Source organism: Bos mutus, chromosome 25 (genome assembly GCF_027580195.1).
Source record: "Bos mutus isolate GX-2022 chromosome 25, NWIPB_WYAK_1.1, whole genome shotgun sequence".
In the NCBI taxonomy this organism is placed as follows: Eukaryota; Metazoa; Chordata; class Mammalia; order Artiodactyla; family Bovidae; genus Bos; species Bos mutus.
Window position 1 is genome coordinate 7599286 of NC_091641.1, and position 27364 is coordinate 7626649.

Genomic DNA, 27364 nt, shown 5'->3' on the forward strand with positions numbered 1-27364 from the left:
GAAGCCACCGGACCCTGCCCATCAACCAGACCCATCTCCCAGCTGCCCCTCCTTGACCACCCATCTAGAACGGCCACGTTCCCCTCCAGCTCATCTCCTTCACTCCACTCCATTCTCAGCACCAGACGTAACATGGGCTTCTGTCTTTGTGACTGTCTTCACTTGATCTGACCACACAGGGCAGGGCCTGGTCACAGGGGAGACCCAGTCTCTGCCTGCTGGGGAGCGGACATCCCTGAGGCCACGCCATCAGCCCCGCAAGAGGCTGGCATGGACAGCGCTGCTGCTGCTTCTAACGAAGGACCCGCTCCTCCTCATTCCAGCCACAGACAGTAAGTCTCAGTTTACACGCCTGCGGAGAAGCAGCCCCTGGCTCTGCCGGTCTGCCTTCTCGTGAAAAAGTGTGAAGGTCATCCCGCAGCCAATACGTCACAAAAGCGGCATCCAGTGGAGAGGATGGGGGAGGGACACGAGGGGCCATGACAACTTCCCCAAGAGCAAGGGCTCAGGGATGTGCCCCCCCACAAACTCCCAACATCCCCAAACAACTGTAACAGGGCAGACAAGCACAGCCTTTCCCACTCTCATCTTGGTCTGCCAGAGCCCCCGGCAGGTCCCATACCTGGTCACACGTGCGAACTCCCCCTTTCTGAAGCCCAGCGTTGGCCTTTCGTCTAGTGCCTGGGCTCAGATGCCAGCCTACCCTCCTCCTGCCCTGGCCTTACTAACCTGGCTTTGAGGCTGTTACCCCTCCCCTGGGGCTGACCGGCCTTGGGCAGGTCCTGGCAGCGTAAAATGCAGACACTCCTCCTCCCTTGCTGGTTGGGAGCCTGGCCCCAGCCTGGGGGACCCACTCCTCCCCACACCCCTTAGGGAGGGGCCCTGGCCAGGCGGCAGGCAGTAAAGCCATCCCCCGAGGCGCCTGGCTGACGGAGAGGCGGCCCCTCCTCCAGCGCAGGGTGCACGCAGCCCTTCGGCAGCGCGGCTGCTGGCCAGGAGCCTGCCTGAGAACCCCTGGGCCCAGGTGCTCACCTCAGTGAGGCACGAGTACTCCCAGATCCATGACCAAATCCACAACCACTGCCCAGCTGAGACGTCTCTCCAGCCCCTGCTACCTGGGGGTGGGCCCAGGGTCCCTGGTTCCCTGGCGCCCCACACAGCTGACCCAGCAACAGTACAAGCCAGAGCCCTGCGTTCAGGGGAGGCGGTGTTCGGCCACTGACTTGTCTACTCTTTCCTCGCCAGGACCCACTCCTGAGCTTCAGGGTCTGTCTCCCTGACAAGCATATGGGAGGTTAAAACGCCCCAGGATCGCTCTGAGAGCAAAGGTGGCAGGGGACACAGAGAACAAGGCCAGGAGAGGATCCCGGCCCCGAGAGTGCCTCAGCACCCAGACCACTGCTGAGCTGCGGGTAGAGGGGACCATGCTGGTATTAGGCCCTCAGCGACTGCAGGGCTGAATGGAGCCAGGCACCTGCAGGCTGGGCTTGCTCCCACAACCTCTCTCCAGCAGTACATGTACACACGCGCGCACACACACACACATACCTCAGCAGTACATGTATGCACACGCGCGCATACACACACACCCCAGTACATGTACGCACGCGCGCGCGCACACGCACACACCCCAGCAGTACATGTATGCACGCGTGCGCACACACACACACACCCCAGCAGTACATGTACGCATGTGCACGCACGCACATGCACACACCCCAGCAGTACATGTATGCACGTGCATGCGCGCACACACGCACACCCCAGCAGTACATGTACGCATGTGCACGCACACACACACACATACCTCAGCAGTACATGTATGCACACGCGCGCACACACACACACCCCAGTACATGTATGCACGTGCATGCACACACGCACACACCCCAGCAGTACATGTACGCACGCGTGCGCACACACACACACACACCCCAGCAGTACACGTATGCATGTGCACGCACACACACGCACACACCCCAGCAGTACATTTACGCACGTGCACGCGCGCATACACACACACACCAGCAGTACATGTACGCACGCGCACGCGCACACACCCCCAGAAGTACATGTACACACGTGCATGCACACACACACCCCAGCAGTACATGTACACACGTGCACACACGCACACACACCCCAGCAGTACATGTATGCATGTGCATGCGCGCACACACGCACACCCCAGCAGTATGTGTACGCATACACGCACGCGCACACACGCACACCCCAGCAGTACATGTACACACGTGCGCGCACACGCACACCCCAGCAGCACATGTACACACACGTGCGCGCGCACACGCACACCCACACACACACCCCAGCAGTACATGTACACACGTGCGCACATACACACACACACACACACTCCGAAGTACCTGGGCTATGTGATGCCACGAGAAGACCTAAACTGGGCAGGAACTATCTAGTCATCTTTGCTCACTGTTCTCTCTGCTGCAGCAGAGGGCTGATGGCTGAGCAGGTGAGTGTGTTCCGGAGGGCTTGCTGGTTAGCATGTCCCCTCCTGGGCCCTTCCTGGCCCCACTCTCTTGTCTCCACTACATCTCTGACTGGTCCTTCCATGTCCTTCAAGTGCTCTTCTTCCTGGTGATCCACCCAGTCTCTGTAAGTTCACACACTCCTGGGCGGGCAGACGCCCCCCTACTCCACCCCACACTGCTCTTCTGAGCTGCCCATCCAAACTCCCCCGCCTCCAGGACAGCTCCACCGGCCACAGACATGGACCCACCAGACTCGAGAGCAGCACAGTGTCATAGTGAAAAGCCCAGATTCTGAGGCCAACAAGGCCTGGGGCTGAATCCCACTCTGTCCAGGACTGGCTGCCTGGCCTTGGGAGGTTTCTGGAATTCTTAGCGCATCAGTTTCCTCAAATGTAAAATGAGAATCAAAGTTCCTCCCGCACAGAGCTGCTATTGGGATGAAATGAGTCTCGTCCTTAGTCACGAGGACTTCGCTGTCGGCAGCACACACCAGGCCTCATTCTATTCCTTCCATCTCACAACCAGTCCAATCACTGAGTCAGAAGCCCTTACCTCCATCCACTGCCAAGGCCCTAGTCAGTGGTCAGCCGGCCTGGGGCACGAAGCCTGGGTCCACACGGCCTCTCTGCCTCCAGCCTGGGCCTCTCCAGCCCGCCCTGTGCTATCACAGTGACTCACCCAGCACACGGACTGGCCAGCTTCCTCCCCTACCTCCACCTCTAAATGACGGCAGTTCACCAGACGCCTCGGTGTACCTTCATGCCACAGTCTACATTCCCCCTAAGTTAAAAAACAACTCTCAGTGGCTTCCCAACACCCACAGAAGGAATTCTGAAAACCGTTCAAAGGGGCAGGGTTAACAAACGACCTAGTGAGACACAAAAGCCACTTGCTCAAAACGTGAACTCCAGCCAAAAAAGGTGGAGGAACTCCCCAAAGGGCCCCTGTAGGGAAATGCCTAAAGCATGTCGGAACAGAAAAGCGACTCCTGAACCATAATTCAAGGTGACGTGAAAACGTAAAAGATGGAGAAAGTTGGAACTGTGCACCCACATCATCAGGTACGATCCCCTCCACACTGAGACAAATGAGGGGGCACCCAGGCTCACTCACGGGGGGACAGGTCACCATCAATGAAAAAAGGCGCTGCCCCCCCAAGGAGCCCCTGTGGGTTTCCACAAGAACACAGAGGGTCAGCAGACCCCCTCCCCACAATCTCCTCCCCCTGCCCCACACATTCCCCACCCGCAAGTCCCACCCCGGCAGACATGACTGGACCGGAGACCACCTGCCTACCTGCGAGGGCTTGCTGGACCCGGCTGGGCTTCGGCATCTTCACGGGCACCGTGGCGGGGACACTCCGGGGGCTGCTCACTGGACCGCTGGGCAGGGAGGCACTTGGGGAGAAGAAGGGGACAGAGCTCAATGTGAGGAGCTGACTTGGCAGAAAGTGAGGAAGACCCTGGTGCTGCCGAGGCCCCTTTGCGGTTTCACTTCCCCGCAGCAGCCTCTGCACTGAGGGCTTCTGGTTTTTCTTTTTAAGAGAAAAGATCCCCACGAAGAATATCTCAAAGGACGGGCGAAGAAGTCTGATGGTCATGACTCTCGAAAGCACTTCCTCCGTGAAAATCAACCAATAAAAGTCAGACTCCAGGTGGGGCACTGGGGAGGGGAGGGAACACTGGGCAGGGAAGAACACGGCTGGGGACAAGACTCATCTTTTTACATGGTATGGATAACGAAGCGTTGGCTGTCACAAAATGCTCTCCTGGACAATCCCAAGACTCTGAAGACAAATCCTAAAAGAACTATGAGCTCACCAGCTTCACCGAAATGAGGGCTCTGTGGTAGCCAGAGAGCGGAAGTCCAATAGAAACCACTCCTAGTGGTCAAGCCCAGCACCACCAGTAACGGGCCAAACATCATCAGGAACTCCAAGAAAAGATGTTCTGAGAAGGAAATTAACACCCTTTTTGTGGTTTCTGCCAAAACAGCATAGCCTCAGTCCAATCATGAGAAAACATTTGATGAAACCAAATTAAGACCATTTGACAAAAGTAACTCTTCCAAAGTGTCAAGGTTATGGAAGATGAAGAAAGACTGAGGAGCGGTTTTATCCAGAGGAGGAGGAGAGGAGGAATGACAACTGGATGCAGAGTGGGTTCATGGATCGAGAAGAGAACACCACAGAAAAAACTGATGAAAATCAGAAAAGTCCTTAGCTAATAGTCCCACACCAATGGTGAGTCTTTGGTTCTGGCAACTGCACTACGGTTATCATGAAAGATGTTAACACAAGAAGTCCAAGTAAGAGAGATGGAAACTCCACTATTTTTGTAACTTTCCTGTAAATCTATTTAAAATAAAGGAAAAAAAAATTTTTTTAATGAAGGTCTTGCTTCCCACAGTGACTAATTCCAACTCTCTCACTTGGCTTTAAGCCATTATATATGTGTGTGTGATTATATTTTTACTTTTTCACTTTTTAAATATCTGTTGATTGATCTGACTGTACTAGGTCTTAGTTGCAGCATGTGGGATCTAGTTCCCTGACCAGGGACTGAACCAGGGACCCTTGCACTGGGGGCTCAGGGTCTTAGCTACTAGACCATCGGGGAAGCCATCATATTTTTAAATGGTAATAAATCCATGCCAGTATAGGTTGTGGGGAGCCCCATACTGGAGACGGCTGATGCAGATGGCCCGAGGTGCCTGCTACTCCCTCCTCGTCCCAGTGACTGTGTCCTCCAGCCCTGCTCATGTTCAAGATGATACAAGACGAAGGGTCCGCAGCCCCTAACTGGAGCTCCCCGAGGACAGGGCCTGGGTTCACTGAGCTCAGGCCACAGCCAGGAGCTGGAAAGGTGCTCAGGAAACGATGGACGCCTCCAGCCTGCTGTCCTACCCTCGCAACGGCCAACAGCCCAGGAGCCACCTGCTGGTGGCAAATGCTTCTGGGAGCTCCTCCAGCCCCCTGCCTACCGCCAGCCTCGGGTCACACATGCTGCTGGCGGACGCAACGGGGAGCTGGCCGGTTCTGGTCCACAAAATCTCACACTGGCTGGTACTGGTTTTCACTTCTGGACTTTACGCTTCCTGCTGCCCATGTCTACTGTCAGCCCCAAGGGGACAATGGAACCAGGCCTGGATGCTCTGCTAAGGCAGTGGGGGAAGGGCTGGGCATGCACGACACCCGGGCTAAGGCTTTGGCCCCACTAAGCTGTTTAATTTGAAGCCACACCCCACCCCCTTCCTGAGTGTGTTTCTTCAATTCTCAGGTTCTAGAAGTGAACGACTTGGAGAAGATACAGTCCTTGGAGGCGTCCTTCACCTCCTAAGCCAACTCAACAGGGAGCAATGAGCCAGAAAAGTGGGAAAGCCAAAGCCTGGCTCTGCTGCTCCAAGGGGTGACCCAGCGGGCTGGGCACCACGGGCCCAGCAGGGCCAGGGCAGCGGGGTCTCCCCTTGCTGGCAAGAGGCCCATATCTGAGAGAGAAGGCCAAGGCTCAGGTTCTACCACAAGAATGAGAGCAGAAAGCAGACAGGCAGTAAGGCTTCCAACAGGCAGCTCACGGAGGAAGTGGGACCAGGAAGCGTCAAAGTTCCATCTGCCTAGGGGTCTCCCGGTGTCACTTCCCCTGTGACTTTCCCCAGCTCCTCCCCCATACGTTTCTCTGCTGTGATCAGAAGGGACAGAGAAAGGATCCAGCGGTTTCCACGACGGGGACTCTGAAGGGCAGACAGAGCCTCGGAGGTCACGGATCCCCCTGCGCTGTCCGCTAAGAGCTCAGACTGGCAGAATGTTCTCTGCTGTGGGCACCATTTGCCCATGAAGTGCCCTTCTGAGAATTCCTTCCTATCAGCCCCCTGCCTGCCTGTTGGGTTCCTAGGTCTCCTACTAGGCCCTCCCTGCCTTTCCCATCTAAGAAACCATCTCCAGGAGCTTCCAAGTGGAGGTGAGAACACAAGACAGAGATTTCTCATCGTCTATTTGGACAGGATTGGACAGTCCTGGACAAGGGGCAGAGCTAGGAGGCAGGAGAGCACGGCATGCAAAGCTTCCCTCCAGTTCCCCACAGGGGACCCTCTGAGCATGTGCAGTACAAGAAGCTTAAGATGCAGACAGAGCCTGGGGACCCCACTGCCAGCACCCACTGAGGGGCACGTCGAGTCCCCTTTCCGAGCTTTACTTTCTCTCTCTGTAAGATGAGAGTAATCCCCCAAGCCCCCCTGGGTGGCTGCCAGGCTCAGTGTGCAGTACGATCCAAATGCCCGCTGTGTCCCAGGTCCCAGTGGAACAAGGCGGTTCTGGAGAGTCGTGGGGCCCTCACCAAATCCTGACCAACACAGCCCTGTCAGAGCAAAGGGAAACTTCTGCAACTGCCCTAGCCAACTTGGTAATCTTACAAGGGGAAAAGAGAGACGTAGAGAGAGAACAGAGGTGAGCCGAGGGCTCACAGTGAGCGAGTCAGGAGTCAGGTCCCACTGGAGTCCAGGACCCCAATCCTACAAGTTTAAAGAGCCTGACTGATAGCAGGAGGGAGCAGGGTGCAACTTTCAGAGGCTGGGAGAACAGCGGGACAAGAACAGAGTAGATGGACGAAAATGAGAGCCATTTTCCTAGGCCAGGTGAGTGCAGGGGCAAAGACCCCCGAGACCTTGCTACAGCGAAGCTGCAACAGAGGGCTGCTTGTAATCACCACCCCGAGTCAGCAGAGAGCTAACACCTCTATTCAACAATGGCACACCCACTATTAAACAACGTGTGCATGACACATTTTGGAAAGTCTTCCATCCAACATCATTGAAACACAAGTCTTGGTGCTTAAAGGGATAAACTTCAGCTACCAGGAAATTTACTTAAACCCGGCGGCTCAGTGACAAGCACGTGTCTTCCCGATAGATTACTCACCCAGAGAAAGGCTCCTGGGGCAAGAGGCGGGTCCATCAGCTGAGGTTTTACCCGGATTGAGCAGGAAGGGATTTGAAACTACATGGGTTCCAAAAAAAGAACCCACAGGGGCTCCACAAACTTTCATTTCGCTCACTCACAGGTGCTTCCCAGGGGCTACCAGTAAACGCTGCTGGTTCCCGGTTTCCCCAGTCTGTGGCGCTGGTAACTTTCACCTGATGCTGCTGATGTTCGCTTGGCCTGGAGAAACTACACCACAGCCGCTGGAGAACTGAGGTGCCAAGTGTTTTCAAATCCTCCCAGCCCAGCTGGGTGAAGAGGTCAGGGATTAATTAGACCCCCTCTGGCTCTACAACAGCCGTTCGAGATGGCTGACTATAGAAGGCCGCACAATGAGTTAGACGCGGGAAGACTGACCCCTGCCAGTGAAAGACGCCCCTCCCCGCTCCTGAAGAGATGGTCCAAGAGGTCAAGGTGAACCCCCCGTCAGGAGGCAGGCCCCTCTGACCCTGCTTCACCTACCAGAGCTGGCTGGCGCAGTTCCCACCTGGTGTACAAGGCAGGGTGGCAAGGCAAGCAGCAACACGCATGGCCAAGCAGCAGAGTGAGGCTACCTGGCCCCGCAGCCTTCCCTTCCGGAACCTGCCTGGACGGGGCCCTCAGGCTGGGGAGGGGAGACTCCAGAGAAATCTCAGGGGAGACCAATGGGAGCCCCATGCCAGAAGAAAGCAACAAAGCCCAAGTGGTCGCCTGGCTCCTCCCAGAATCCCAGCTCTAGAACCTTTGAGAAACCTGCCTCAGTTAACACGTCAGCACACAAGCCCCAGGAGGCTGGGCAAAGCTGACCGAGTCACAAAAGCGGCTTCACCCTTACTGATAACCCTTCTGGGCTGGCAGACGTGACGTGTTTTTCTCTAAAATAGACTGACCCACGTACTGGAAGAGGCCTCGCAGGGCACTGGGAGGGACTGGGTTGGCACTGAGCCCAGCATGCTTATGTCTCTGGGGAAGGCCCAAGCCTTACCCATGCTTCCAATTTCCAGAAAGACCTCAGAGCCACGAGCCCCAGCTTCAGAAAGGAAAAGACGCACAGGAAGACACCAGGACCCAGTGGGCCCGCCTTCTTCTCTGCAGCGCCAGCCTCTGCACGCACCCGTCAGGACGTCCTGTCTTTCTCTCAGTCCGACTTTCAGATGGCTTCCAGAGCTCCACGTGCCCCACGCGGCCCGCAAGGCCTGGGTTTGAGCCCAGTTCTGCCACGTCCTGGCTGTGCTGCCAACCCCGCCAGCCTCAACATGCTCCCCTGGAATCTGGGGACACCACCTACCACAGGCCGTTGGGAGGATCTGGGAAAACCGAGCCTGGCTATAACGGGTGCTTGGTGAGCGAAGCTGTCATTGTCTTACCGAAGCCGGACGGGTCCTCTGGAGAAAACACTAGAGGCCCCAGAAGCTGCCAAGGAGGTCTCACACTGGGAAGTTTCAGCCCTCCTTGTGGTCAGGAGGGCTGGGCTGGGTGAGCGAGGTGGCACCAAGATGCTGACTCTCTGGGGAACAGGGCAGCCACAGGCCCCCACGTCCACTCACCGCCTGCTGAGGTCACCCTCTCTCAGAAATCTGCCCCCATCCCGGCCACCACTGTGAATCCTCAAAACGTTCTGCAGGCCCCAGACTCTCAATAATGATCAACGCCAAGGCCCCTGGTCAGGGACAGGTGTCTGAGCACCCCAGAAGCATCCACCACTGGCCACTCCAGGGTTTCCCCACTTTGAAGTGTCACCTAGCTTAGATGGGGCCCATTTCCTCACTTTGTCGGGGTGCCCTAGGGACCCGACTGTACCCCAGGGACCCGCACAGCAGCCAGCCTACATCACCTGCTGCCGCCCCCACACGCTCAGTTGTGCTCTTTCCTCGACACTGTTAAACTCCAAAACTGGGCTCCAGCCTTCCCCTGGACGAGACCGTGGGCTCGGGGAGAGGACTGGACCTTCCGTGTTTGCGATTTCAGGGCTGGGCACACAGCAGGCGTCAGTGAAATGTCCTCATGTACCCAGCAGTGGGCACACACACAGCCAAATAATCTAACTGCTCAGAGAGCCCGATTCTCCTGAGCCGATGAACGGATCACTGGGTTTTTAACCCACGTGGCAACTACCAGCACTCACGTGCCAGAGGTCGTGGAGGTCGGTGGGACGCAAGGCTGTGGATGGCCGTGGTCCCTTGGCACCACGTGATGCATGCAAAGGACATGACCAAGTGGTGGGGCAGGAGGAGGCAGGTGCCAGGGCTTCACGGCACAGGGGGAGCCTTCCCAGCTAAATAAGGGCGGAAACCCAAGGCCCTGACAAGGCGCACGGCTGGACACAACAGCTGTCAGGAACGCAAGATACCTGGCTGCGCCGGTGGCGGACGGTCCTGAGGGCTGGTGCTGCGACGCCAGGTGGGAGAGGCTGGAGCGGCAGAGGGGCGCGCTCCCCAGGGAGGGCGGCGCCCCGGCCCAGGGGTTGGTGGTGTTCAGCCTGGGCGCAGACCTGGCCCCCGAGAGGGAGGGCTTGTTGTACGGAGCAAAGGCCTGGTGGGTCCCCCAAACAATGGCGGTCCTGTGGGGGGGCTGGGGGACGGGGTAGGCGGGGAGGTTGGTCATGGAGTGGCGGTAGCGGCCTGACACGGGGCCAGTGGTACCACCGCTGAGGCACTGATGGCAAGAGCAGGCCACCCCCGTGTGGCCCGGCGGGGCGATGACGGTGGTCACTGGGTACGGGGGCCCCGCCTGGCGCCGCACGCTCCGGCAGAAGCTGGAAGTCTTGTTGGTCTGCGTGTGGGTGGCATAGTTGACGGTGTAGTTGTACCCCAGGGGCGCCAAGTCCACGAGCTGGTTGCCCTGGGCCACCTGCTGCTCCAGGTAGTCGCAGACGCTGGCCTCGTAGGCCGTCCAGGAGTTGTCATCACCCAGCCACTCCCAGACGATGCCCCGGCCGGGAGCCGAGTGCTGCGCGAACAGGTGCCTCCGCACGGCCCGCATGGTGCCTGTTAAACGGAGGGACGCACGTCAACAGCTCATCTGCCGCCCTCACCACCCTCAAACCAGGCGCTTTAAAGTCCTCTTTGTTCCCTACAACCAACATAAGATAATGTGGTCACAGTATACACACATGGGTCATGCTGCTGTCTGACCTAAAGGCTGACACTGATGACTCTCTCCAAATCTGGGATGAAAGGCAGAGTGCACTCTCTGTGCAAAGAAACTGCGGACCAAAGGGGTGAAGTGGCAGAGGGGGACCGGCCTTTCTCAGCTGGACTAGGGGACGCTGGACGCTGGGGTCAAAGACCAGCTGTGGCTCAGACCCGACGAGGCCTCTCAAGACACCCCTAATGACGAAACCTGTGTGGGCTGACCGAAGACACCAAAACAAAATGTCTGAAGAAGACGAAGCCATCTGTAATCCAAGCACCGAGAGGAAAGCACGCTTCGTAGACTGAGATATATTCCTGCCCGTCCAGTCTTCTAAGCACGTACGCTTAGGTGCAGCTGAGAATCACAGCGAAAACCTTTCCTGTTTCCATGTGCTATGCTGTAGGTAATTCTTAGGTCTCTAAGACTCTGTGAAACTCATTAACTTTTTTTGTTTTGTTTTTTTGGCCCCACGGCATGTGGGATCTTAGTTCTCCCACCAGGGATGAAACCTGTGACCCCTTGCAAAGTGGAAGTGCAGAGTCTTAACCACTGGACAGCCAGAGAAGTCCCAGAAACTCATTAACTTTTACAGACTTTTCTTACACGGATGTACCTGGATTCCCTTGGACTTCTCAGGTAGCAACTATTAGGAAACACCTGTGGTTACCTTATATGAATAAACCAAATTGCATGATTATGGAAAGGAGAAAGGAAAAAATCGATTTGGGCCATGCTTCCAACAGTACTTGCCAAAAGATGATCACTGCGATTACCCTCTACCTACTCTCCTGACCTCAGCAGTCAGAGCAATACATTTAACCCCCAAATCAGATGACGTCACTCTTCTGCCCAAATCCTCCTGGGCCTCCTCCTTTTAGAAGAAAAGCTGAAGTCCCTTCAAGGGTCAGAAAAGCCCTGCATGAGCTGCCCCTCCCCCTGGCCTGTGCCTGGCCCTTCCTGGTGACCAGGCCACGAAAGCTCTAACTTCAGAATAACCTCTCCCTACACTTTACACACCCTCATAAACACTCACTGACCCAACCATACATGGGTCACGAATTATTTATCTTGCTCGCTGTCTTTCTTGGTGACTGCAAATGTCATGAGGGCCGGGACTTTTATCTGCATCTGCTGCCTGGAAGCCTGAGTCCTCACACCCCCAAGGAGGCTGCTATGGGATCAGAGCTGGATTCTTCAGGCTGGGCACCAGTGCGTTTGGGGCCAACAGTTCCTTGTCGTGGGGCCAGTCCTGTATGCTGTAGGATGTTTATTTTGTACCATCCCAGGCCTCTACCCACTAGATGCCAGTAGCACCCACCCCACAGTCCTGACTGTCAAAAATGTCCCCACACGTTGCCCAGTGTACCAGGAGACAAAGTCACCCTCGGCTGAGAACCACTGATTTAGAGGGACAGGCACAGCTCTGGGAAGAAGCTGGCGGCCCCATTCTCGGTAACACTGATCACTGCTGCTGCAGCTGGTCAGTCGCCTCAGTCGTGTCCAACTCTTTGCAACCCCATGCACTGTAGCCCACTAGGCTCCTCTGTTCATAGAATTCCCCACGCAAGGACACTGGAGTGGGTTGCCATGCCCTCCTCCCGGGAATCTTCCCGACCCAGGGATTGAACCCAGGTCTCCTGCATTGCAGGTGGATTCTTTACCACTGAGCCACTGGGGAAGCCCATACTATTAATATAAACGTAGGAAAGAAAGAAACATGAGTGCACAGCGACGTGAAGTGACCCGCCCAGGTGACACGACTGTCCTTCAGGAGCCAGAACTCATCACCAGGCCCTCTCCCTAGCACGGTGTGCCACGCCCACGCTGGCTGGCCTGCTGGCCTGCTGCTTGCTAGACCTTCCAATCTCTACAGGCAGTTCTGCTTTGGGAGACAAGGGGAAGGGGCCGGGACGGCCTCTGTGCTGTGTTTCAAGGCACCCTGCACCATGAAGCGGCACCTCACACGCCGTGTGGTGCCCGCTACCACTCAGCGTCCGCCTCCCAGCCCTGTGCGTTTCAGAGGCAGGATGGCGCTGAGAGTCAACTCTGTGACCCGAACACAGAGCACAATGTCCGGCCCGAAGGAGGCACCTAGACACACGCTAGAGGCAGGAAGGGTCTTACCAGTGTCCTGGCGGAACTGCGTCCAGCTGGGGAGGTCAATGATGTAAGGAGCCAGTGAGGGGTCAGCTTGACCTAAGGGGATGCTGTGGGCCAGGCTCCCCAGTCCGAAGCGCTGGCCCTTCTGCTGCACAAACTGCTGCTCGATGTAGCTGCAGACGGCGGCGCTGTAGGGGTGCCAGGTGCCCAGCCCGTCCTGCCATTCCCACACGGCCACTGCCACCGGGCTGGTGTACACCTGAGCCAGGGAAGGGCTTGGGGCCATGGCCATCTTTCCCAGGACTCCCTGACTTCCCCAACGGCTTCAGACCACGCTGGGCTGGAGTCTCGGGTTCATTGCCCAGTGCTGCCAGGAGACCTGTAAACAAGACAGACAAGTGGTTACCCACACACACGGTGGCACTGCCCGAGTCGGTCTGGGTGCAGGGAAAAGCTCATGCTTTTCCAGCCACTTTTTCCCCTAATACCTTAAAAGCTTCATGAACCAAATACCTTACCCTGTCTCTCTGCTCAGGCAGGCAGTCAGAATCCAGCGTCAGTCAGGCAGTGCTCTTACCTCCACAAACGTCCGGGAAGACAGTGACTGAATTCCCGGTGCTAACTATCAGCCCTGCTTCTGTCCCTTTACCAAAACTTTCCCTCTGGCCCAGCTACTAAGTGTATCTTTTGATACACTTAGCATATTTTCATGAGTCACCTCAAATCCTTCGTGGACGGGGGCCATGAGGACGCTTTATACCTGTGTGGGGATGACTTAGTTCCCCAAGTTGGTTTGTTAAGACACAAAACAATACCTGCTGTGTTACAGATTAGAAAAAAACCAAAACAGAGTCTCAGAAAGGACCAGGGGCTCAAGGGCAGCCCGGGGTCAATGGCAGAGCAGGGACTCAAAGTTGGGGTGGGTACCAGCCCCACCCAGGCCTCCAGGCCCCCCGGGCTCCCACATCATTAACTGTGGAGCCCGAGACGGACATTCAAATCCCTGGGCGCTGAGCTCCTCCCTCTCCGGCCTCTCTGAGCTCCGCTCTCGGGTCCCGGGCCTCGATGACCAGCAGCCAGGTCCAGAGACTTTACATGCATCTCCCGAGGCCTCCTCCCAGTCACCCCCGCCTAGTTGCATCATTCGGGGTTTGCCCAGGCCACCCGTCGCACAAACTTCGCCCCCACGGCACCACGGAACATATGCAGGGGTGACGGCGGTCCCGGTCTTTCTGTCCTCCTCAGACGGCAGACGCCCCGCAGGTCGGCCTTGTAGACAGCCCCATCACCAGCCCCAGCACAGGCCATGGAACGCAGCATGAGTGTGACAGGGATTAGCTCTGAGCATGGCTGAACTCAGGAGAAGATGACGATTCCAGTGCCTGCAAGTGTCTGAAGGAGAGGGGGGCTGTGGACTCACACGGTGGCAGTGCCCAGAGCGCCAGCTCCGGGGGTGCGAGGGGAACGGGGCCGATGTTCAGTGACAACACCAGAGGGACTCGTCTCAGTTAAGTGGAACAGACTGTCAAGGCGGTATTTCTCCCACTTTATGGACAGGAAACTAAAGCTCCAAGAAGTCAAGGCGCTACTGAAGGCCACACATATGGTGCTGAGAGACAGCACAGAGTGCACACCCAGGTCACCCGAGCTGATGCCCTTCCCTCAGCGGGGAAGGCTCAGTAATGGGCTCTACCTCGAGCTCCACTTTCAGGCCCCGCTTAGGGAGGAGAGAAGGGGGCAAGAGGGGGAGGGAAAGAGGAGCCTGCATCTCATGCCCTGAGCACCCTCAACTGTGACGTCCACGGAGGGCCCTGGTGCCAAGAGGGTCGCAGTTACGGCATCTGCTCCGGTTCCCACCCAACCCCCTTAAGCACAGGCATCGAATTTTGTTCCCACTTTGCAGAGGAGGAAACTGAGGCCCTGGAAGTTTCAGAAACTTGCTTACATGGCCACTAATGAGGCCGGGACCCTGGGCTTTCGCTGCTGTCCCCGAGACTGCACTCCAGCAGGGTTTCCGTGAGAAGGCTGAGACCATCTGCCCCACGAGAAAGGCAGACCTGGAGCAGCACGTGAAAAGGAAGGGGCATGGGCTCTGGCGTCCACACACCGCTTACTGTGCTCCATTCACTGTGTCTTCTGATGAAGGTGACCAGGCCCTGCCAGCCTGACTTCAGGTGGACACAGCCACATCACCCTCTACTCTAAGTGCACTCCTCAGGGACTCAGACGGACAGGTGTGCTAAGGCACCCAGCAGATATCAGCAGGCCTGGGCCTCCCTCCCTTTCCCTGCCCCCTCCACCCCACCCCTGCCTACCCCTCGAGTCTGGGGCAGGAGCGGTGGCCCAGGGCGGCTCCGTGCTACCTGAGAGCACAGGCGGTGAGTCAGGCCAGAGATAACTCTGAGCACACCTCGGGGAGCCAGGACCGCCCCTGAGCTGCAACCACTTCAACAAATCCACACCTCCCACCCTGGAGAACCAGACCCGGGATGCCCTTGAGATGGCTGGAGGGTTTATTAGCTCAGCGCCTGCAATTAGAGGTCCCTGGAACAACACCCAGGTACAAATCACAGGACTGGTTTCGGGGCCAATTACTCCTGAGCCCAGACTTTCCCCCGGCACCTCCTGACAGGCATCACTCATTTCTCAGCCGGAGGGGGAGCCTCCCAGTTACCAGCACACGCGGTACGCTCCGGCATGTCCACACATCCCCAGGTGAACCGACTTGGAGAAGTCTGCCAAACAGCCTGAGAACTCCGCTCGAGAACATCAGCGAGAGCTGCAGACTGCAGGCACACCACAGTCCAGGCTGGCAGGGTCCTGGAGACCCAGAGATGAGAAAGACCCAGCACACGGCCCCTCCATGACCGGCCACTGTCCCCACTAACACAAGGCCTGCACTTTTTGTCCAGCTGCATCAAATCCCAGTAAGTGCCAAAACATCTGGAGCCGTTTCCCGCCTCCCAGCCGTGGACCCTGCTGCCCATGTCCCGAGTCCCATCCTCTCCGCATCTGAGCCCCTAGCAAACTTGCCCATCTTTCCAGACTCAGCCAGAGCCCCCTTCTGAGCCCTCTGACCAGGTGCTTGCCAGAAAATGCTGACTGCACCCTCCTGTGCGTCCTCACCGCATATCCCGCTTATCCGAACCGGATCACATTGATTGGTTTCAGCGTCTGTCCTCCCTCCCACAGCCTCCTAAAGGGAACTCCCTGAGGGCAGAGCCGAGGCTGACCTAAAGCTGGAGCTGCAGTTCGTCAAACACCCCAAATCCCAGAGGGGCTGAAACACTCACAAGGGAGGAGTACCTTTCACTCCAGGGGCCTGGGGCAGGGCCCAGGATGCCCACTGCTGCTCCCCTCAAAGGTAGCAATTACGCACACGCAGCAGCCAGTCAAGGCACCCATTCTCTGCTACAGCCTCAACCACCCCCAAGCTGCAGTTCAGAAACCTAATTTGTTTTGGCTCTTAATGATGGGGCTATTTAGGGTGCTCTTAATGATGAAAACTATTATTCTAATTGGCCATGGGACAGAAGCCTCAGTCTGGGGCCACCTAAACACTTCACAATAATGGAGCAAGGGGCTCTGAGATCAATTACGGTGCTCCCGTGACGGGGCGTGAGTCCTTAAAAGGCTTTCAGACCCAGGGTAACTCTCCTGCCAAATTAAAAACACAGGGCATGTAACCACACACACTATGATCTCAGGTAGGCAGGTGCACCATTTACTGAACGTCTACTACGAGGCAGGCACTCTGCCCAGCGCTCCTGTCATCCCGCTCTCTCAACCCTCAATCGCCCCTGAAGGTAGAAATTATCCCCATTTTACAGACGCAGGAACTGAGGCCAAAAGAAATAAAAAATTTATTCAAGGTCAGGTGGCCGGTCTGTGACACCATGAAGCCCATGTTCTTTCTACCTTATATAAGCCAATTTTTAAAAGGCTGGAAGGAACAACTCTTGACATGTTACTAGGGGCGATGGAGTTAAGTATGGGATATATGTTCTTTACTTTTCTCTATACTGGCAGATGTTCTACAACGATCATATTACTTATGATGATCGGACCAAAATTATCTTTAAAAAATGTATTAACAACTTGACCACAAGAAAAACCATCCTGCCTTCCCTTGCATTCTTCCCTCAGATTTAGCCACAACCAACAAAAAAAAGCAAAATGGCTGTCTGGGGAGGCCTTACAAATAGCTGTGAAAAGAAGAGAAGCAAAAAGCAAAGGAGAAAAGGAAAGATATAAACATCTGAATGCAGAGTTCCAAAGAATAGCAAGAAGAGATAAGAAAGCCTTCTTCAGAGATCAATGCAAAGAAATAGAGGAAAACAACAGAATGGGAAAGACCAGGGATCTCTTCAAGAAAATCAGAGATACCAAAGGAACATTTCATGCAAAGATGAGCTCAATAAAGGACAGAAATGGTATGGACCTAACAGAAGCAGAAGATATTAAGAAGAGATGGCAAGAATACACAGAAGAATTGTACAAAAAAGATCTTCACGACCCAGATAATCACGATGGTGTGATCACTGACCTAGAGCCAGACATCCTGGAATGTGAAGTCAAATGGGCCTTAGAAAGCATCACTACGAACAAAGCTAGTGGAGGTGATAGAATTCCAGTGGAGCTATTCCAAATCCTGAAAGATGATGCTGTGAAAGTGCTGCACTCAATATGCCATCAAATTTGGAAAACTCAGCAGTGGCCACAGGACTGGAAAAGGTCAGTTTTCATTCCAATCCCAAAGAAAGGCAATGCCAAAGAATGCTCAAACTACTGCACAATTGTACTCATCTCACACGCTAGTAAAGTAATGCTCAAAATTCTCCAAGCCAGGCTTCAGCAATATGTGAACCGTGAACTTCCTGATGTTCAAGCTGGTTTTAGAAAAGGCAGAGGAACCAGAGATCAAATTGCCAACATCCGCTGGATCATGGAAAAAGCAAGAGAGTTCCAGAAAAACATCTATTTCTGCTTTATTGACTATGCCAAAGCCTTTGACTGTGTGGATCACAATAAACTGTGGAAAATTCTGAAAGAGATGGGAATACCAGACCACCTGATCTGCCTCTTGAGAAATCTGTGTGCAGGTCAGGAAGCAACAGTTACAACTGGACATGGAACAACAGACTGGTTCCAAATAGGAAAAGGAGTTCGTCAAGGCTGTATATTGTCACCCCGCTTATTTAACTTATATGCAGAGTACATCATGAGAAATGCTGGACTGGAAGAAACACAAGCTGGAATCAATATTGCCGGGAGAAATATCAATAACCTCAGATATGCAGATGACACCACCCTTATGGCAGAAAGTGAAGAGGAACTCAAAAGCCTCTTGATGAAAGTGAAAGTGGAGAGTGAAAAAGTTGGCTTAAAGCTCAACATTCCGAAAACGAAGATCATGGCATCCGGTCCCATCACTTCATGGGAAATAGATGGGGAAACAGTGGAAACAGTGTCGGACTTTATTTTTTTGGGCTCCAAAATCACTACAGATGGTGACTGCAGCCATGAAATTAAAAGACGCTTACTCATTGGAAGGAAAGTGATGACCAACCTAGACAGCATATTGAAAAACAGAGACATTACTTTGCCAACAAAGGTTCGTCTAGTCAAGGCTATGGTTTTTCCTGTGGTCATGTATGGATGTGAGAGTTGGACTGTGAAGAAGGCTGAGAGCCGAAGAATTGATGCTTTTGAACTGTGGTGTTGGAGAAGACTCTTGAGAGTCCCTTGGACTGCAAGGAGATCCCACCAGTCCATTCTGAAGGAGATCAGCCCTGGGATTTCTTTGGAAGGAATGATGCTGAAGCTGAAACTCCAGTACTTTGGCCACCTCATGCGAAGAGTTGACTCATTGGAAAAGACTGTGATGCTGGGAGGGATTGGGGGCAGGAGAAGGGGACGACAGAGGATGAGATGGCTGGATGGCATCACTGACTCAATGGACGTGAGTCTGGGTGAACTCCGGGAGTTGGTGATGGACAGGGAGGCCTGGCGTGCTGCGATTCATGGGGTCGCATAGAGTCGGACACGACTGAGCGACTGACCTGATCTGATCTGATCTCTGAACCCCTTCCTGGCCCCTGGTCCCAAGGCACAGCAGGACCCTGCTGTTCTACCAGAGATGTGTTTGACACAAAAGAGTTACGTGTGTCTGAGAGTCTTTCTATTCCTAGGGGATTTAGGAAAACTTTAGAACAAGATCTGAGCTGACACAGGAATCTGAGTGAGACGCATCCCACCTAATTGTGGGCCTCCAAGTCGGGGAGCCACACAAGCGGATCCCCTTACAGTTGAGGCCTCCAGGAAGAAGGCCCTGAACGTGGTTTTAAACTGGTGCCCAGACTGAGGGATTGTCAATGTGCCAACATGTGAGGACCCATTTTCTCCCCCTTGAGTCCCACTGAAATACGAAGTGGCCTGGCCCAAGCCTGAGTGGGCAGTTCACCCCAGGGTCCACACGCAATGATCCCGGGACAGTCACAGCCCCTCTCCTGGGCTCAACTGCTCAGGGGGTTGGATGGGTTTTCGAGCTTCTTATAAACAGCAGAACCCTTTCCCAAATGTGACCGTACGCCTCCCATCAATAACACAAGATGTAAAAACGCGGGGTGCTCTGCCACAGAGGGTGCCCTCTACTTCCGACTCCGAGAGGCCCAGGAAGCCGCTGTGCAGGACAGAGGCGTCTGAGGTGCACGGGCTGGAGACCAGTGAGGCTGGGTGACCTTAAGCCCTATTTTCTAAGCTGCCTCTCTTTCAGGTGCTTTCCCAGAAGCACGGGCCTGCAACTCCACACCCCACCAGCTGACACGGTAAGCATGACCAGTAACTAGAGCATGACCTTGAAAGACCTGTTATGGGCAGCTGGCCACCCGGGCACTGTCAGAAAGCATTCCTGTGGACCTGGGAAAGTCAAATCCTGTGCAAAGACATATCAAAGAAATGTTCTACTTTGCTAGACGTGTTGTTTTTAACACAATGGAGTATTATTTTTCTGTCTCTCAAAGTCATAAAAATAACTTAATTTCAATACACAGTCCCACAAACACTGAGAAGTCACATTGCTGGGAGGGATAAACTCCTTCCAGAAAACAGTCTGGTAATATGTATCAAGAGGTTTAAAAATGTTCACTCAGGGGACTTCCCTGGCAATCCAGCGGTTAAGACTCCTTGCTTCCACTGCAGAGGGCGCAAGTTCAATCCCTGGTCTGGAAACTAAGATCCTGCATGCCCCATGGTGAGGCCATCACTTGCTTTGACCCAATCATTAAGAAATCTATCTAAGGAGATTAGAGGAAAACGTCAACATAAAGCTATTCCCCACAGCACTACTTTAACTTGGTAAAGAGAAGCAGAGAGAAAACTCAGTAGAAATGTACCCAAATGCTAACAACAGCTGCCTTTGAGTGGAGAAACTGCAGGAGACCTTTTGTTTAACTTCTGAACTTTTCCCATTTTTTAAAGTGGGAAAGTTTTACTTCTGTTATCAGAAACAAACCTCAACAATGCCCACAACTTTCAAAAGATCGTAAATAGGAACCAAACCCCCACCTCTGTTAACCTACCATCCTGACTTTAGACAGCCACTCCCGTCCCAATGGGGTTTCATTAACAGGCCTGTCAAAGCACCACGGTGCCTCCTTGCCAAGAGACACACGCCCCACCTGAGTTCCCAGAAAGTGCAAAAAACACACCACCCAAGGACCTGGATTATTACAACAGGAGCGCTGCAAGGTAGGGCTTTGGTTTAGACAAGGGATGGCTCCATCAAGCGCCACTCAGACCTTACTAGGCTTCTGAAGGATGGAAGGACTAACACTTGAGTTGTCCCTTGCACGCTGGGGCTGCAAGATGGGAAATGACAACTCCTCTCCTGGCTGGTGCCTGTCTGGGGCCTCCAAAGGCAGGTCTGAGCAGAAAGCCACACAGTATCCAGGGGGTGGGCCCTGGTGACCGACAGTTGCTCCATGGACAACCTCCTTCACCAGCACCAAGAACCCGCTGCCCCTTCTTTGGCCAGGAGCAAACTGACCACCCACAGGTCATCAGAGGGCTGAGCCCTGGTTCCCAGGCCTACCCTGAGGCCAGAATGTGGGAGCCGAGGAAGCAATGGCAGGCACAGTGGCCAGCAACAAGAGCTTACTATGTATTACCAGGCCAGTGCTGGCTAAGTATCTTCTGAGTGTTCTCACTTAATCTTTACAATACAGGGCAGGGTATTATCTCTGTTTTATAAAAGAGAAAACTGAGGCAAAAGATAAGCAAGTTGCCTGAGAAGTCACAGGTATGTGCTGTGCTGTGTTCAGGAGCTCAGTCGCGTCCGACTCTCTGTGACCCCACGGACTGTAGCCCACAAGGCTCCTCCATCCATGGGGATTCTCCAGGCAAGAATACCGGACTGGGTTGCCATGCCCTCCTCCAGGGGATCTTCCCAACCCAGTGATCGATCCCAGGTCTCCCGCACTGCAGGTGGATTCTTTACCATCTGAGCCAAAAGGGAAGCCCAAGATACTGGAGTGGGCAGCTGATCCCTTCGCCAGGGGAATTTCCCAACTCAGGAATTGAACCGGGGTCTCCTGCAATACAGGAGGATTCTTTACCAGCTGAGCTATGGGGGAAACCCAGTCACAGGTTTCCCAAATCAGTTTGCAGAGGGAGAAGTTGATGTGGGTACATCAGCCTGCCAGATGTGTCTGCTCAGCCTACTACAGTTTGTAAATCTTACAGATTGAGCTAATGTTTTAAAATTAGGATAAATCAGTCAATCAATCCAGATTTCCAGCTTCTCTTGAAAACCAGAAAACCTGGCAACGTTTGCAGACCTGACCCAGATTCATTATCTAGCTAGCGACAACGAGCTGCGCCACTGTGGTGGCTGGTTCTGCTCTCGAGGTTACCACAGTTACCATGACTCCCCAGCGCGAGGCCAGCAAACCTTTTCTGTAAAGGGCCAGAAGGTACCTATTGTAGGCTCGGCAGAACATAGGGTGTCTGCTGCAACTACTCAACTCTGCAGTGTGAAAACAGTAATGGGCCACGTGTAAACTAACTCGTGTGGCTGTGTCCCAATAAAACTTTATTTACAAAAACAGGCTGTGGGCTGACTTGGCCCATGAGCTACGGTTTGCCAGCCAAGCTGTGCTCTCACCGTCCGGATAGTTGAGAAGTACTTCTTGGAACCCGTTTCTCTTTTAAACGCTGCGAGAGTGCTTATGGCTCTGGCGAGCCTCCCCTGTGGCATGCCTGCGCTCTGCAGACACGTTGGGCTTCGCCCAACACCTGAGGGTAAAACACAGCACCCGAGAGCACGACAGGCGGTGTGCGGCCCGGGTCCCCTGGGAAAGCCCAACTGCTCCCCAGAGCCACGCCTTTCCTGCGTCGGGCAATCAGGCCCTGTCTGCCTCTCCTCTCTGCACTCCCCGTGACTCTCTTATCTGTTCCCACGGCTTCAATAATCCCACGCACGTTGATCGTCCAGATCTTTCTTCAGATACCCTGCCCACATCCCTGGTCCAGCCATCAGCAACCCCAGGGACAGCCCAGGACTGATCAGGCTGTTTCATGCCCACCCCTCTCCCACCCACAGTGTCCACTCTACCTGTCCATTCACTCATCTCTTAATTCCCTGTGAAATCTTTCCTATACCCACTCCTGCCCTGCAGTGAAAAGTGGCCACATCTAACCACCAATGTCCATGTGACACCTGAGTGCGATTATCTACTTGTCCCCTCCAGTGGGGCATGGGCTCCTTACAGGCAAGGATTATGGTTAGGAAAAGATTTTTCAAAGGAGACACAGAATGCTGACTATAAATGAAAAGATACATTTCACAGTGTTAAAATCAAGAATGGTTGTTCAACAAAACGTGCCTTAAAGAAAACAGAAAGTTACAAGCTGGAAAAAGATATGTGCAATAAACACAAAGGATTAAAATCAAGCATACATAAAAAAACTCTCACAAATCAATTTTTTTTTTAATGCCAAGAACCCCACAGAAAAATTGGCAGAAGATATAATTTACAGAAACACACATGCCAATAAACTCATGTAGAGATGCCTGACATTAGGGTTTGGTGACATAGAAACCATGATCCCAAAGATCCCATTTTATATCCATTCCATTGGCAAAAAAAAAAAAAAAAAAAAAACAGCCTATATCAAGTGTTGGCAAGAGTGTGGAGCAAGTGTGGAAGTGTACGAGGGCAAACTCGTACAACCACTTCAGAAGAGAGTCTGGCAACAGCTATGGAAGTTGAATATTTATTTACCTTACGATCCAGCAAAACACCAGCCCTCAGTTCACACCCAAGAAAACCTCTTGAGTAGGTGCAACAGGGAGCATGTATAGAAGTGCTCAGAACAGCTCTCTCTCAGTAGCAAAAACCTGGAAACGACCAGGCGCCCGTCAATGGAAGACCAGATGCAGAAACTGGTTTGTTCACACCATGGACTATTATTCAATATTCAAGACAAATGAACCAAGTGATAGCAATACTACGGACAAATTGTAGCAATATTTTTTTAGGTTCCTTAGGAATACCCAGGTACCATAAAACTAGATAAAAACGAAAGCAAAGGGATAATGGATATCTCAGGATGGGAACAGGAAGAAAGATCAAAAACTGGATATGTATTCTGTCTCAAGATCCTGGCTTTTGTTGTGGATGGATGAAACGCAGGAACTTACAACACTCATTAAAAAAAACTTAGGAAATAAATAAAAGTAGGCCATGTGTGAACAGGTGATCAGTGTGGAGCAACCCAGTTCTCTGTTTATCTGAGGTGAATATTAAAACAAACCCACAGAGGTGACTCTTTAATTCATCTCCGGGTGCTGAGCACAAACCCTGGCACACAACTTCCTGGGTACATGTGGAATGAATGAGGGACGCTTTGTCCGTAGCCCCATTCCTGCTGTCTCTTAGGTACCTCCAACATGTCTGAAGTCAAACTCACCTTCCTTGCTTCTCTCTCTTTCCTCCTGGATTCCTTGGCTCCGGGCTGCCCCTCCTCCAGCTTCTCCCCACAGCCCAGCAGCTGCCCTGGCTTGCTCTCGCCTCCTCAGCCCCCACTGTGAGCACCCGGCTGGGACCTGTCAGCCTCTCACCTTGATGAGCACACTCTCCCACCTGGCTTCTTCCACCGTCTCTCCTTCTCACCCACCTCAGAGACAGGGATGAGGCGGAGCTTCCTGGAGTACAGTCCTGCCCCTCTCTCTTCCACACCTCCCTTCGAGGTCTAGAAACAATGTTCACATTCCGTGGCTCACGGTGAAAGTCCACCAGCCTGGTCCCTCCCTAACACTACCCGCTGGCACACTCCCTTCAGTACCCCTCTCTGGTCTACTCTTCCCCCTCCCCAGCTCCTTCCACAGAGTTTAAGTGATGACCCGATACCCCATATATATCCGGTTTCCCCAACTCTGTGCTTCAACTTTACCTGGAACCCCACCCACTTGGCCAACCAGTTAAACACCTCCAGGATGCCGTGATGTGCCCTCTTGCAAGAAAATCCCCTCTCATCAACTTCTACAGCATTGCATCTGTCCTCTACAGTTCTCTCCGGCCATTCTATCTCTTTGACAAGCCCAGGAACAGCCAGAGCACAAGCTTCCCTGTCTACCTCCCTGTACTAGAAGCTGGCGTGATGTAAGGAAACAGTCACGAGGAGAACGATCCAATCCAACCCATTCCATGCTTTCTAGCCAGGGTGCTCATTTAGCAAGGCCCTTCCTGGAATTCTCCGCTAAAATCCCCCAAGTCTTGACATGACACGCAAAAGCCCCCACACTCAGCCCTGTACCCATCCCGTTGCCCCAGCCACACTGGAGTCACACTTACAGTGACCCAGACACGCCGGGTCTCTTCACAACTTTGCATTTAGTGACTCCTCTGCCTGGCTTCGTCCCATACTTCCTGGGTCCTACTCCTTCTTCACAATTCACTTTGGCTCTCACGTTCTCAAAGCCTTCTGGACCTTCCCTTCTGGGCAAGGGTGGGGGGTGGGGTGGGCTCTGCCTGTGATTACCCACTCCTCCATATGTATCACACCGACAACGCTTTGTTGCTATCTATGGTTTCTTTACCTTTCCCACTGAATGATGAGCTCCTGGAAGACAGAGTTTTTATGGCTGGTCACTGCACACTCAGCACCAAGCAGGGGCCTGACCAAAAGGAAGCACCCAGTAAAGGTTCAAGTGACCAAGGAAATTAAAATTTTCGATGCAGAAATCCTGACTCGTGTCCTTCATCTCATAACGCATGTGTGAAAACAGAAAGTAGCTTCTAAGACTGGTTAAACAGGAGAAGCTGTTGGCAAGAAGCCACCTGAATTTATCTGAGACAGGAGGCAATCAACAATCCACTCCCAGGGCTCACTTTCATCCTGGGGACCTCAAATTTCCCCCTTCCCAGTCTGCACTTTCTCTACTGAAAACCAGATTGGAAAGGCAGCGACGTGAAGTCCCTGTGGCTCTCACCTTTTCTCTGTGGAGAGCTGGCACAAACCGTGCCTTATTGATGAAGATACCAGATCCTTAGGAGGAATGACTTGTGTGGATTCCCATCTTGATAGAAAACGCAAACAACAAAAACCGGGCAAATGTGAAAGGCTTGCTGACTCAGCGACACAAATTCCAAGGCACCTTTGCCAACAAGGAAGAAGACGATCGGGTTTTAAATTGGGAAACAGCAGTTAGTGAAAACGAATGCACAGATGTTGGGTCTGTGTGCTGTGGCTGGGGACTGGAAACCACCAGATTTATTTTCCAACAGCCTGGGCACAGCAGAAGGTACAGTAGTCTCCCTCTGCCCACTCAATAATCAAGGGGCTAGTTAGGGGAAGGAAAAAAAAAAAAAAAAGCCCTTCCACAGAAAGGCCTGAAAGGATTTTGTAAGCCAGTTTGCTCTGTGAGCATCCAAGAAATCAACAAACCACAGAACATAAAAGTTTGCCAAGGTCACGCAGTGAATGAACAAGAAGCCTAGCTATAGTTACCCAGATGGTTTAAGTAAAGCCTGATTACCAGAAAGACCACCTTCTAGAACTCTAGACGAGCTACGATGGCACGCAGAAATATTTTGAGTTTCTTAAGCGGCCAAGCGTCTATCACACAGTATTTCCACTGCTACTGGCACTTAGGGAAGAGGAACCAGTGTGGAGGACAGTAGCTGACTTGAGAAAGGGTAGTTTCGGGGGCAAAGGGGGAGGGAAGTCTTCTAAGTCCTCTTCACAGCGTAAGCTACTGGCACCCCGCAAAAGTGAGTCAGGGTCCCAGAAAAGAGGCACTTCCTGGAAGGCGGACCTTACTTGAGAAGAAGAAAGCGGAGTTAGTTAAGCGAACTCCTCAGAAGTACAGCCCCCGGCTCCAGGGACCCGTCCACCGGGAGGCAGATCCCAGCAGGACCCACACCCTCACTAGGGCAGCCCGGTGTCCCCGCCGCCGCCTCCTCCGGATCCTGTACGAAAGGGTACTCTCCTCTCGACGGGCCAAACTCTCAGGGTCTGCGCCCCTCCCCTTGCCAGCACTTCGGCGTTCCCGCTCCCCACCCCGTCTCTCAATGCCCTCAACTCCCGCCCCCGGGGACCTCCACCCGGAGCCCTGTCCCCGCAATCCCCCTGGGACCTCACCCCGGAGCGCCTCTCCAGCCCGGCCCAACCCTCCCTCACGCCCACGCCCGCCCCCTTCCGGTCCCAGCTCGGCTAGGTCTCCCCCGCGTCCCCGGGACCCCAGCCCTAGGCGAGGAGCAGGTGGCCCGGGCCGCCCCTCTCACCGAGACTGAAGAGAGCGAGGCAGGCGAGCGGAGGACACCGCCGCGCTCAGACTGCAGCTCCGCTTCGGCCTGGGCACTGCTCCGGCTGTAGCTCCTACTCTAACGAGGAGGCAGCCTGAGTGAAACTCGGCGTCGCAGCTTCCTCGGGTTCCAGTGCGCATGCCCAAGATGCTGGGCCTTCTGGGAAACGTAGTTCCGGCGGGGCAGCAGGGGGGCGGGGCCGAGCCCGACGTGCACCTGTTCGGTTCAGTTCAGTTCAGTTCAGTTGCTCAGTCGTGTCCGACTCTTGGCGATCCCATGGACTGCAGCACGCCAGGCTTCCCTGTCCATCACCAACTCCCGGAGTTTACTCAAACTCATGTCCACTGAGCCAGTGATGCCATCCAACCATCTCATCCTCTGTCCCCTGCTCCCGCCTTCAATTTTTCCCAGCATCAGGGTCTTTTCAATGAGTCAGCTCTTCGCATCAGGTGGCCAAAGTATTGAAGCTTCAGCTTCAGCATCAGTCCCTCCAATGAATACTCAGGACTGATTTCCTTTAGGATTGACTGGTTTGATCTCCTTGCTGCCCAAGGGACTCTCAAGAGTCTTCTCCAACACCACAGCTCAAAAGCATCAATTCTTCAGCGCTCAGCTTTGTTTATGGTCCAATTCTCACATCCATACGTGACTACTGGAAAAACCATAGCTTTGACTAGACCGACCTTTGTCAGCAAAGTAATGTCTTTCCTTTTTAATATGCTGCCTAGGTTGGTCATAGGTTTTCTTCCAAGAAAAAAGAGCTTTGTACCTACTTGGGCTCATCCCAGGAGACCTTTATACCTACTTGGATGACAGACACTTAAACATGCAACTGCAATCTAGTGTGATAAATGTGATAAAGG

General features: G+C 53.7%; 1 protein-coding gene across 2 annotated transcripts in view; it reads right to left on the reverse strand.

Moving 5' to 3' along the window:
• Window positions 1-26622, reverse strand: part of DTX2 (deltex E3 ubiquitin ligase 2) — a 39847-nt gene extending 13225 nt beyond the window's left edge. For both annotated transcript variants that reach the window (XM_070362149.1, XM_070362150.1), the window contains exons 1-4: window positions 26481-26622; window positions 12718-13072; window positions 9809-10445; window positions 3804-3904 (exon numbers count right to left, since the gene is read on the reverse strand). In XM_070362149.1, coding sequence (XP_070218250.1) covers window positions 3804-3904; window positions 9809-10445; window positions 12718-12985 — 1006 coding nt within the window. In that variant the 5' untranslated portion in view covers window positions 12986-13072; window positions 26481-26622. The remainder of the gene's footprint in view (window positions 1-3803; window positions 3905-9808; window positions 10446-12717; window positions 13073-26480) is intronic.
• Window positions 26623-27364: the final 742 nt, after the last annotated feature.